General features: G+C 38.4%; 1 protein-coding gene across 2 annotated transcripts in view; it reads right to left on the reverse strand.

Annotated features, from left to right (window-relative positions):
* pde4bb (phosphodiesterase 4B, cAMP-specific b) overlaps positions 1 to 13,784 on the reverse strand; it is a 74,748-nt gene that overhangs the window by 26,767 nt on the left and 34,197 nt on the right. For both annotated transcript variants that reach the window (XM_052547859.1, XM_052547860.1), the window contains 4 exons: positions 12,363 to 12,560; positions 11,332 to 11,368; positions 11,146 to 11,216; positions 10,745 to 10,794 (listed from right to left, as the gene is read on the reverse strand). In XM_052547859.1, the coding sequence (XP_052403819.1) occupies positions 10,745 to 10,794; positions 11,146 to 11,216; positions 11,332 to 11,368; positions 12,363 to 12,560 (356 nt within the window). The remainder of the gene's footprint in view (positions 1 to 10,744; positions 10,795 to 11,145; positions 11,217 to 11,331; positions 11,369 to 12,362; positions 12,561 to 13,784) is intronic.

Genomic DNA, 13,784 nt, shown 5'->3' on the forward strand with positions numbered 1-13,784 from the left:
AATATAAATATCAAATATTTAATTATGTTTTTGTTTTTTTGATTTTGTGGTGAAATATGACCTGGACTGGGTTCATAACGGATTTAACAAGGTTTGTCAACTTGTCAATTCTCGCACAAACCTCTGAACACACACATGAATATTATGCACAGAGCTGTGTCGCACACAATCCTGCTCTTTTTAAGTATGCATGCGTATGCATGCATGACTATTAACACCCCCATAAATGCAAACACACAAGCAAGCAATAAACACAGCTTGTTATATGTGTCGCTGTGCTGCATTTACGCACATTGCGTCTTTGTGGTTTGTGTGCGTGTGTGTGTGTGTGTAAGAGGTCATAGAAACTATGATGTTATCTTACTCAAACTTTCATTCCCCCAGCAACCCACCCACACTCACACCCTCATTTCTCTTTTCTTCAAAGAGCCTGGGATTTTCAGGCCACTCAGATGGAGTGTGTTGTGGTGGCCATCGTACAAATGGTGCTGAGGAGTCTTTACAACATGCACAAGAGACCAACAACACCTGCTGCTTCATTTCACAAAAACAAAAACATGCTGGCTCATATTTCATCCCAAAATAGAAAGGAAAATCAGAAATTATGTTTTGTGTTATGAAAATTATAATTATAAAAATCGATTTAAAGAATGTATTAAGTATTTATCTATTATAATAGCATTTATTGCATTTGAGTGCATTTGAACAAGACATATTCAGACCTTTTGCTCCGTTGTGAAACAGGGACTTAAATTGCTACAAAGTTGCATTTTCTTCTTGGTTTGGGTTCACTTTCACAATGCAACATTTCAAAGCATACTAAAATGTCCTGGCAGAAAATAGACACTACCTTTTCAGTTTTTCTGCATATTATTAAGTCAATTCAAGTCAATTTTAAATTTTTATTTATAGAGCACATCTTCAACACAACCACAGCTGATCCAAAGTGCTTTACAATAAAAGGTTAATTAGGAAGCAACAGAGAACCCTAACCCTAACTCTAACCCAAAAATTAAAAGAAAAAAAAAAAATCGGCGTCAGTTTGCCGATTTAATAGCGTTGGGGACGTTGGGCCGTCAGCAAAAGAGAGCTCTGATTGAATGTTATGTTTAGCAAACGAGTCAGTGCTGAGAATTAAAGCAAAAGTGATGAAAACAAGCATGTGAATGAAAGCGGTACAGACAGATGGCTGTTTAAATGTTACGTAATCTTTCCCAACCATTCTAATACGCAAATGTTTTCATAACAACATGAGCCACTTAAAATTATTTAAGTTATAAAGGTTACTGATATTCAAAATGGTAAGTAATAGCTGCTTTGTTTACATTTCGTATATCTGCATTTATCTCATATATCTTTGTTTCGTTTCCTCCTTTTGAATGACAAATATATACTATTAATAGCTGCTGATGCGAACAGCTCGTTCATTTCACACATGCGCAGATCACACGTTAGGTTGCCATCGGCTATAGTTTGTGCGGTGTGTTCCAGCGAAGCTTTTTGGTCCAACGCTGCCGACGCAAGGCGATAAACACCGTCGGCTTTCATGGCCGCTAGTTCTTTGAAGTCGGTTTGGTGTGTCCCAGTCTTTACAACGAGAACAAGGGTCAGAAAAAAGGCAAGGCAAGTTTATTTATATAGCACATTTCATACACAATGGTAATTCAAAGTGCTTTACATCAAAGAAAGTAAAATAATCATGAAAAATAAGAAAAAAAAATAAAACAAGCAATTTTAAAACTTTTAAAATGATTAAAACGTTTACTTAAAATCAATTTAAAAACAGAAATATATAAAATAAAACAGTGAAGATATAGTGCAATCAGTTCGGACATAGCACAGTGCTCATTCAATAAATGCACAACTAAACAGATGGGTTTTAAGTCTAGATTTAAATGTGACTAGTGTTTTAGCACATCTGATCTCTTCTGGAAGCTGATTCCAACTGTGGGCAGAATAGTAACTAAAGGCGGACTCCCCTTGTTTTGTGTGAACTTTTGGTATTTCTAACTGACTCAATCCTAGTGATCTGAGTGCTCTGTTAGGTTTATATTCAGTGAGCATATCTGAAATATATTTCGGTCCTAGGTCATGCAGTGACTTATATACGAGTAAAAGTATTTTAAAATCAATCCTAAATGTAACTGGAAGCCAGTGTAAGGACCTGAGGACTGGTGTGATATGCTCAGATTTTCTGGTTCTAGTCAGAATCCTGGCAGCAGCGTTCTGGATGAGCTGCAGCTGTCTAATGGTCTTTTTGGGAAGGCCAGTGAGGAGCCCATTACAATAGTCCACCCTGCTGGTGATAAAGGCATGTACTAGTTTCTCCAAGTCTTGGCTGGAAACAAAACATATAATTCTTGCAATGTTTTTTAAATGATAATATGCTGATTTAGTTACTGCTTTGACATGACTACTGAAACTAAGGTCTGTGTCCAGAATCACACCAAGATTCCTGACTTGTTTTTTAGTTGTATGACCCCTACAGTCAAGGTATGCATTCACCTTGAGAACTTCATCTTTGTTTCCAAATGCAATGACTTCAGTTTTTTCCTTGTTTAACTGAAGAAAGTTCTGGCACATCCAACTATTAATTTCATCAATGCATTTGCAGAGGGAGTCAATGGGGCTGTAGTCATTTGGAGATAAGGCTAGGTAAATCTGGGTATCATCAGCATAGCTGTGATAGGCAATTTGGTTATTTCTCATTATTTGACTCAGTGGAAGCATATACAGGCTAAACAAGAGCGGTGCAAGAATTGAGCCTTGTGGGACTCCGCATGTCATGAATGTCCACTTAGACTTATGCTCTCCTATACTCACATATAGCCTCTCCCTTCTAAGTATGACCTGAACCATTTGAGTACCATCCAGGAAAGCCCGACCCAGTTTTCCAGTCTCTCTAGTAGTATGTTATGATCGACAGTGTCAAACGCAGCACTGAGATCTAGCAATACCAGCACCGATATTTTACCAGAGTCGCAATTTAAGCGAATATCATTTATTATCTTAATGAGTGCTGTCTCTGTGCTGTGATGCGGTCGAAAACCAGATTGAAAATTGTCCAGGTATCCATTTGAGTTTAAGTATTTGTTCAGCTGATTAAAAACTACCTTTTCTATAATTTTGCCTATAAAAGGAAGATTAGATATTGGTCTGAAATTGCTCAAAATTGTGTTATCAAGATTGCTCTTTTTCAGGAGGGGCTTAACAACTGCAGTTTTTACGGAGTTTGGAAATGTCCCAGAAAGAAGTGAGGCGTTCACCACTTCTAAAAGATCTGCTTCTAAGCTGTTAAGCACACTTTTGAAAAAAGATGTGGGAAGTGTGTCAAGACAGCAGGTTGATGATTTTAGGTGATGCTCTATGTCTTCCAGAATTTTGCTATCAATTGTTTAAAAAATAGACATAGTATCTTTTTGATATTGTGGCCGAATCTGTCTGACCTCTGCATTACTTGAGGATGTGCTAATCGCCTTCCTGATATTGATGATCTTCTCGGAAAAGAAGGAAGCAAACTCATTGCATTTGCTGTCTGATAGCATTTCACTGGGAATCTGACTTGGGGGGTTTGTCAGTCTCTCAACAGTGACAAAAAGAGTACGAGTGTTATTTAAGTTACTGTTTATAAGGTTTGAGAAGAAATTCTGTCTATCTGTGGCTAGTTTAACATTATAAGCATGAAGGCTGTCTTTATAGATGCTATAGTGAATTTCAAGTTTTGTCTTCCGCCACATCCTCTCTGCTTTTCTGCATTGTCTTTTCATAGTCTGAACTGCTGTTGATCTTCTCCAAACTGATTTCTGTCTGTTTGTTTTCTTACTGACTATTATTGGAGCAATATCATCAATAACATTCTTAACTTTTGAGTTGAAGGAATCAAGGAGAATATCAACAGAGTCTGCAGAAATGCTTGGTGTTAAAGATATAGCCTCCGTAAATAGTACACGTGTGTTCTCGTTTATGCATCTCCTTCTGACACAGACAGATCTAGATTCAGTGGTAGCAGAGATCAGTATATCAAAGAAAAAACAGAAGTGATCAGATAGTGCTACGTCCTTAATAACAATGGATGAAATGTTTAGACCCCTACTGATGATTAAGTCTAGAGTGTGTCCACCTTTGTGTGTGGGTCCATGCACATGCTGAGTCAAGTCAAAAGTGTTTAAAACCGTTATCATTTCTTTTGTAGTTTTGTTTTCTGCATTATCTATGTGAATATTAAAATCCCCTGCTATTGCAAAACTGTCAAACTCTGCTGAAGAGAATGCTGAACAAATGCTGAAGAGTATTTTGGAGGCCTGTAAATAATAATAAACAGAATGCGTGGAGCACCTTTCAACACAATCCCTAGATATTCGAAAGACAAGTACTGACCAAATGACACTTGCTTGCATCAATAGACATCTTTAAATAGAGCAGCTACACCCCCACCTCTCCTAACAGTCCTGCAAACACTCATGTAAGTGAAGTTAGGAGGGCCTGCTTCATTGAGGACTGTTGCACTGCAGCTGTCTTCAAGCCATGTTTCATTTAGAAATATAAAATCCAAATTGTTTGTGGTTATAAAGTCATTGATTAGAAATGATTTATTTTTTAGTGAGCGAATGTTTAAAAGTGCTAACTTGATGGCAGTGCTTTGTGTCTTTATATCAACCTTAGTTTGATGCATAATAGGCCGCAGATTAGATGAGTTTGCCCTTCTGCTTGAGATGGCCTTAGACTTTCTATTACGTGATAAAACTGAAATAGAGAAAGCTACAGGCACACTGGGTTCCCGCTAGTTCTGTAAGCATTTGTGAATGTTGCTGCTATTATAGCGGGGACCCAACACATATCACTGACAGCTGCTATCAGTTGTTTTTGGTTCACCTTCAGCAGATAGAGGGTTTGGGCCCTGGCGTTGTGGCAGCGGTCGGAGAGCTCTCACAGGAACAGGGCCCACAGTCTTTGGTTGTTGGGGGGCCCGCCGTTTTTTTTTGTTGATATCTGGGGGCTAGCAGCAAATGAGTGAGAGAGTTTAGTCCCAGCATACACCAATTCCTCCATTTTCTGTGAGAAGCACAGAAGTGGAGATGCTGGAGAGAGTGATAATGTGTCTGGTGAGATGGGCTGTGTCTCTGGTGTTTCCGGTGGCTGTGATGTGTTGTCCTGGCTTCCCTGGCTGTTTTCCAGAAAGTCATCCCTGGGTGCTGAATCTTGTAGCTGTTTTGATAAATCCCAGTCAGTCTGTGAGGAGCTCTGTGGGCAGGGCTCAGCAGGGATAGTGTCTATCAGCAGTGATTGTTTTGGCTGCGTGGTGTTATCAGTGTCCTTGCGGGATATGTCAACCACATGATGACTCGGACCTGGTGTGTGTGTGCTGAATGGATTGACACACTCTGCTGAAGGATGACGGAGGGAGAAGTAGATATTGTCCTTAAGCACTCTGGCACCAAGTTTGTTTGGGTGGAGGCCATCCGGTTTAAACAATTGTCTATGGCCCCAGAAAAGATTGAAGTTGTCAATGAAATTCACTCCTTTTATATTACAAGATATATGTTTATATTACAAAAAAAGGAGTTGGTTACAAGATCTTAATGACCTAGAGGTTGTATATGGCTGGATAAGATCACAGATATTATCCAGGGCTGACTTGTGCAATGCATTATATACAAAAAGAAGGATCTTAAAATCAACTCTAAATTTGAAAGGGAGCCAGTGCAATGAAGCAAGAACAGGAGTAGTATGCTCCCTCTTTTTTGTTCCTGTCAACAATCTGGCTGCTGCATTTTGAACCATCTGAAGCCAAGATAGAGTGCTTTGTGGAAGGCCGACATATCGAGAGTTACAATAGTCCAGCCTGGAAGAGATTAGTGCATGGATAACAATTCCAAGATCTTTTCGAGAAAGACATTTTTTTTCTTTTGCAACAGATCTGAGGTGGAAGAAGCTACTCTTTACAACTGTGTTTACTTGCTTGTCAAATTGTAGTAATGGATCGAAAGTGACCCCTAGATTTTTTACATGGTGTTGTAAGTTATCACCAAGGGAACCTAACCTATTTGTAAGAGTAGTATTGAGTGCAGTAGGACCTAGCAGAAGCACCTCAGTTTTGTCAGTGTTTAGTTGCAAAAATGTATTAGCCATTCAAATTCTCACTTTGTCAAAACATGAGAAAAGAAGTTGTAAAGAAGAGTAATTTTCAAGTTTGGTTGGACGGTAAAGTTGGAGGTCATCGGTCCGTCAATGATAGTTAATATTATATTTTTGGAGAATGGAGCCTAGGGGAAGCATGTAGAGCGAGAACAATAGAGGGTCAAGAATAGAACCCTGAGGAACACCATAAGGGATGGGCACGGAAGGTGAGGTGAACGACCAAATATTTATTGAAAAAGTCCTACCCTTTAAACAAGAGGAACCACTGTAATGCTGTGCATTGAATCACTACACATTTGAATCGCTTCAAGAAGATGTCATGGTCAATAGTGTCGAAGGCTGCACTCAAATCTAACAGTGTCAGAATGGCAGATGACCCTGAATCAATGGACAATAAAAGATCATTCATAACTTTAAGCAAGGCCGACTCTGTACTGTGAATTGTTCTTAAATCAGATTGGAACTTATCCAGAATTAAGTTCAGAAATTGGCCGGTAGTTACTAAGAACAGATGGATCAAGGTGAGATCTTTTTAAAAGGGACTGTACAGAGAAGCATGTTTAAAATACTCTGGGAAAACCCCATGGGTCAAAGAACAGTTTATAATAGTTAAAAGGGAAGGGCTTATAGTGTCCAACACCTCTCTAAGCAAACGGCCAGGCAGTACATCGGATTGACAATATGTAAACTTCATCTTAAAAATTAATGGTCTAAATTGAGATGGAGTCACTGGTTTAAAATAAGTGAAACTGCTAGAAGGAGAGATTGGGTGAGAATGAACCATGTCATGAGAAGAGAGGTAATATTTTGTACTTTCTGCGCAATGAAACCTAAGAATTCTACGCAGATCTCTGGATTGTCAACAGGGGCTTAGTAAGTGGCTGGATTAAGAACTGAGTTTATAGTTTTAAAAACACATTTTGGTCTGTTTGCATTCATGGCAATCAAATGTAAAAAGTATTGAGATGTTGCATCACTGACAGACTTTTGATAGGTGGTTAGACAATCTTTTAAAATTTAATAAGAAATCTGAAGCTCATCCTTTTTCCACCTATTAAGATAGAAATGCTCAAGGATCTGAAACAAAAGCGCCAAATGAGACAGGTGTGAAAACACTCTTAGTCTACCATCTATATTCTAGACACTATGAAAAGCTGAACTGGAAAAACTGACCAAAAAATGACTCAACTTTGTAGTCACAATCATAAAAAAAAATTTGTCCAATCAAATTTTGTCCAATGGAATCAGAATGCTCCTCCCTACTTCTGACTAACAGTGGCACTAGCAAATCAAGCTCTGTGGCTGTGACATATTTAAAGGCAGGGAAGGTGATTTGTTTTTTTGTTATGCTGGTTGAAAGTTTCTCCACATCCCAATAGCAATAACTAAGTTAAGTGGTCTAAATATATTCAAATACAAATTTCCAAAATGAAACTCTATATGGTGCAGTCTGATAGATCTAACTTAATATGACATAATGACATCATCATCACATGTCACAGCTGATTGGTTCTCTCCTGTATTGATAGCCAATGAGCTCACTGCTAAACATTCAAATATCTGGCTAATGTTTTTGTAGCAGTTGCAGCACACTTCAGCCTTCCCCAGCTCCACCTGTATAGATCTGCTTTGGGGTGATTATGTATGCTAGTGAGTTATTATTCATATATGCTATACATGCAGCAGTGGTATTTCTTACATGCTCACAGCAGAATGTCTGTGGATGTATTGGCAGTAGCAAGTCTAGTTACTTCCTTGTTAGATCTATTCCACCAAGATCAAATACAATAAAGGCTTTTCATACTGAACATGAAAATTCTAGAGCGCGTTCACTCTTTAGATCTTCCATATTAAAAACATTTACTGAAACATTGTTCAACACATGAAATATGAAAGCAAATAGACATATGATTATGACAATATATTTTCTGTATGTGTTTTGCATGCAGCTCATGGTACTTTTATATTACAATAGCAGTGTTGCGTTATTAAACATAAAAGAATGCATGTCTGCCTATAACTGAATCAAGTGGGTTTTTAGCAAATAAGCAGAAGACGATCAATCGTTTCCCATTCGGTGTGAAAGCACTGTTTGTCGCGATTCGCCACACCTTTTTGCATCACACTTAGTGTGAAATGGCCTTAACATTGTCATGTACTGTTCTTCAGTCAAGTCTTCATTAAAGGTGCAATAGACGATTGTCTTCAGAAACATTTTTGTAATGTTGGTTGAAAGTCTCTTCCCATCCCTATAGCAATCATTAAGTAGTCTAAATGTATTTATCTGTATTTATATATTCTGTGGAAGGCGTAGGAACAATACATTTACGTCCAATCAAAACGCTCGGTCCGAGTGTTTTAAATAGCTTTCCTACCTGCCTGTCAACGTTTGTATTGTGACGAGTCAGCTGTCTCCTCCCTGACTATCAACGGCACCCCATCCTAAATCGCCGTCCTTCACCAGGCTCCCGACAGGAGTGGATGTGTGAGAGAGGAGGGGCACTGGATGAGCCAAGGCTTGCGGTGTGTGATGGGGTACACCTGACGTAAATAGAGCCTCATCACCGCCACTGTTTAAAAGCCCAACGCGCCTCTCCTCGGGAGACTGCTCTCTTCCCCGTGCATGCACACTGGTGTCCTCGTGGGTCCAGGAAGGGTGTGTTGAGGGACTCCGCCCCTTACCTGGACCCTTCCTCCATGAACACTGCCCGACCCACATGAACCCCGCAGTATGACAAGGACACCAGATCCCCTGTTTATTTTGGACAGTCCACCCTTTGGCCACTTTTATTGTCTCTTTTGCTTTATTTTCTGTTAATAAAAGCCTCTCCAATTCCAATCCTAGCACACATATTTTGCATGTCTCGCTTAGTTAACACAACCAGTTCAGATTACCAACTTGTTAGAAGTGAGCTACGTGAATAAACTGTGTTCCGACCGATATGATCCAAACACGGTGTTCATTGCTCCCTACTCCCTGAACAGGGTTTTACTACATTTTGGAACATGGACTGGAATTGGGAACCACTGATGTAGCCTATTGTAATGTTGTCTCTGGTATTCTGGTCTGTGAGCATAAATGTGTTCAAGGGGCTTGGCTTTGGACGGCGATTGTAGGGAGGGTGGAACGTTCACTATCAGTGCTATCAGGCTAATGTTAGCATTTTCCAAGATCTCCTATTGCACCTTTAAGAACTCAAAAACAGGACTGACAGCTGTATTCTGCTGTGCTGTGTGAACGTGGCCATGAGGTCATTTGACAACGCTGCATTTAACCCTCCAGCAACATGTCGCTGGTTAGCATCTGGTCTGCCTGTGCACCTTCATGTGTTTTACAGGAGCTGTGGCTTTGGAGACTGATTTTGCAGGGAGCGTGGGATCTTATGCATTCAAGTTGTAAAATAAAAGTTTAGGTGCTAGGTTTAAATATTTTCTTTTTCTGTCAAAATTATGGAAACATTTTGATTTATCTGCAAATGTTTTCAAAAACTCTGTAAATGACTCAACGTTTTTGTCAACCTCCACTCTCACCTGAGAAAAATAAATAAATCATCAAAACAAGATCAAGGTTTTTCTTTGCAACATTTAAATATTGTTAATCACAAGAAAACTGGACCTCTTTTAATGTTAAAAATAAATGTTCAAATAATGTTATATTTTGGGTCAAAATAAATTGACTAGAAAATTGTAAGAAATGTTTTTGCAACCTTTAGGTAACATTCTAATCACGATACTGGACATTTTTATTTGATATATTTATTTTTGGTGTTTTAGCGTTTATTACGATATGACAGTCTAGATCTGACAGGAAGAGAAATGGGAGAGAGGGGTGGGATTTGAACTTGGGATGCCTGTAGCGCATCGGATATATATATATATATTGGTACGCTGCCCACGACGCTATCAGCACCAACAAAAAAATAGACATTTAAACATTTTAGAAACATTTCAAATGAATGTTCCCACAAACATTTTTATAACCTAAATGTGTTACCTTGGTATTCATAAATTTGATGAATGTCACTTAAGAAGTTTATTATGTCATTGTAATTGATTTGTATATTCCTTTTGAAACATTTTAATAAACATATGGTCTCTGGCACTAAACTCCTGGGCTGAAATCAGGCCCCACTCTTGCCCTGTTTAAAAGTATCCATTTATTAATTTATTGGGTCTTTCGATATATCCTGCCCATATACAAGGAAAATAAAACTGAACTTGTCTTAAATACAGATTTTATTAACAAAATAATTTTCATTTAATTGACTTTTTTTTCTATTTTGGGATGGAATGGCTTGAAAGTTTGGAATGGAATGGAAACGGTTCTTGATAGCCTTTATAAGACTTGACACATTTCACATCTCCTTTTTCCACAGTACTTCTTTCAGTTTAGCTAATAACTTGTTTGTTGTTTCATATTTATTCATAACACAGAGCATAGTATCCCCTTCATGATGCTGTAAGCCTTCAAGTGAAGATGATATGAGTAATTCAGCTATAGGTCTGCAGCTTTGTAATTACTGACTGATGCCAGACTGAGGTTAACAACAATTGTAAGGGAACTTTCTTCAGTTTAACGTCTGTGAACGGATGCAGAGGATCTTACCTGACAGGTTGGTTTTGGTAACTGGCGGTTGACTGCTGACAGGTGATCTTCTGTTAACCAAAAAAAAAACAAAAAACATTAATAAGATAAAAGCAGGAATTTAAATTTAATAGACACTGATGATTCAATCACCAACTTAGCACACTAGACTTATGTTTGCTGAATAACATATGAGCATTTGAGCTTTATTTTTTTAATAAAGTCAAAGGATCTGTATATTTTGTTACAACGAAGAAGAAAAATTATACTATCAAAACACATTTACCATTATCATTATAAGGAGGGAGGTCAGTACAGTGGGTTAATGTGCTGTAGTATCAATCTAGTCTTATTAAGTGAGTTCTGCCCTCTTGTGGTATTTTCTCACATTACATTTTATGAAAAATGTAAATATCACTTACTTGCTGGAAGGACACTGGACATTTGTCAGGATGCTGAAATTATTCCTAACAGTGCGAAGACTTGCAAGCACCTATTGAACAAAAAGACAGCAACGAAGATGTGAAAGGACTTGAAACAGTCCACACATCAGATTATTCACATTTTGGTCTTAGTTTTCCGATCCAGAAAGCAAGAGCAAAATGTACCTGAGCAAAAGGAGTGACAATCAGGTCTTCACCATGTCTGAGAACCAAAACAGAAAGAAACAACACAAAAGTCATGCATACCAAACCAAAATTCTGATAATCATTGGGTTAGTTCTTTAGTTCATGCACTTCATGCTACATCTTGTCAATGTACTGAGCAATATCTCATGACAAAACGATCTCTCAGGTTTAACTAGCGGATGTTATGCATTATGTACATTATGTACTATGAGATCAATTCATATACAAAGCACACCGTAATGTAACACCAGTTTCAGAGCCTTTCATGTGCACATAATAATGTCACAACCATGGACTGTTTTCTATCAGTTATGTTTTCTATCCCCGTTTGCTCTCTGTGACCTAGTTTCTGTCTCCCGTTCATTGTGTCATTTGGTTCAGGTGTGTCTATTTAATTATCTTCATTTGCCAACCTACTTAAGTTGTGTTCTGTTCACTGTTTACTGTCCAGTCTACAACGTCCCTACGTGTTTATCCTGCCTGTATCTACCCTCTTGTGCATTATTAAAGACTACTTGCATTCATCATCATCATCTTCATGCATTTATCTTACCATAGCGTGACAGAAGATAGGACCTAAAAGTGAAAGCAACATGGCGTGTTTCCCCACGTTTTGTTTTTGTTTATTGAGTTGTTGAACTCTCTGCCTGTACCTCTGCTCATCCTCAGCTCACCATCTTTTGAAAACCCGACACCAAATGAGCAGCTAACATTAATTGTCTAATCATATCAGCAGCACATGTTGAAGTGCCATCTATAATATTTCCCACCACTTTGCTCAACTGAAAAAGTTTCATTAACAAGCTCCTCTAATTCCATTGGGGCCTGACGACAATTAAACAAAAAGCATGCATGGATACACATGGGTGATCCACTTTAAAAAAACACATCACCCTTAGATTGCTATTAACACACTGTGATTTGCAGCAGGACTGAACACTTTTGATTTATTGCACCAGTTTATTGCATGTCGATTAAGATGTAAAAAAAAGTGCTACATTCTTACTCACAGCTGCTCTCCAACAAGCGAGGAGTTGCGAGAGGTGGATTTGGGAGAGAGGTCATAATCGCTGTCCGAGCGGTAAAGGAAAGACTCCCGCCTTTGACCGTGACTGGCCATGTTGGGATGAAGGACCAGACCAGAGCTTGGTGAGACCTGCAGGTCCAGAGGACTACAGCCGATAGAGGGGCCATTCTCCACCTCCAAACTACACAGAGGGACACAGCAAAACAACACGGTGATCAGATTAATAAAATACCACCCCATAAACTAAACAGTTAGTCTGCCACGTGAACACAACTGGTGTTCTGCATACAAAGTCATACTCTTCATATTTTGTTTACATCTGACAATCAAAGTGAAACAAATTTGTGGTTGTCAATTTACATAATGGTCTGACATTTTCCTCCTGTCTACGTGGATGGTTCATATTGAGAATAAGCTAGAAAGTGGACTAGTATGAATACATTTGCCAAAGACAAAACAGTAACAGAGCACAGATCACGAGAGACGAAGAGGGCAAAATAAAAGCATCAGGATATCTAAAATCTGGTTCCTGAAGCAGAACAAATCTAATCTAGAAAAGCTCAGAAGCCTAAACCTCAAGCCTGAATAAGTCAGTGTATCTCCACTGATTGAAAGCATTCGTTACAGAAAAAAAAAATGCAAGAAAGACAGAAGGACAGTATTGGGCAAGTGGGCTCTGAAATTTTAATCAAATTACTGATTACTCCTTTCAAAAGGAATCACGTTACTGTTCTGATTATTTTATTTCAAAAGTAATTATTAATTCGTTACATTACTTTCTCCATGAAAAGTATGAAATCCCAGCATACAAGCTCCTGATAAATATTTGTTGTTAAAGCATCAACATTCACAGAACACTGTTATTTTTAACTAAAGCAAGCGGCTGCTGCGTGCATGGTTTGGCAGAATGCAAGCAAAGAGCGCTGCATTTATAATCTCTAAAAGACATCTCCGTTAATTGTAAACTCACACATTTTTATAACACAGAGACCTCGGCTTGTAACTGTACTCTAATTATACTTGCGTTAAATTACTCTGTTACTAAAAAAGTAATCAAATGACTTAGTAATGCATTACTGCCTAACACTGCAGAAGGATGTCAGAGTTTGAAAGAGAGAAGCAGAAAACCATTGAGAAGAATGTATCGCAGTCAAGAGCTAATGGAAAACAACATTAAACAGAGATGAAAAGATTGATTTGGAAGAAAGGAATCATGGAGAACAGGTCAAAATTGATGCTTTGAAGTGAAGGTCTTTGAGCTGCCGGCATCAGTGAGAAAACAAAGGGAACCATAAGAGAAAGACATTTTTACTTCAATAAAAATAAATACAGAAAAAATAATTCTGTTTTTTCATTTCAGGGATATTAGGAGAGTAATCTGCTGTACGTGCGTGATACGCCATAT

This window comes from Carassius gibelio, chromosome B2 (assembly GCF_023724105.1).
Source record: "Carassius gibelio isolate Cgi1373 ecotype wild population from Czech Republic chromosome B2, carGib1.2-hapl.c, whole genome shotgun sequence".
Taxonomy (NCBI): Eukaryota; Metazoa; Chordata; class Actinopteri; order Cypriniformes; family Cyprinidae; genus Carassius; species Carassius gibelio.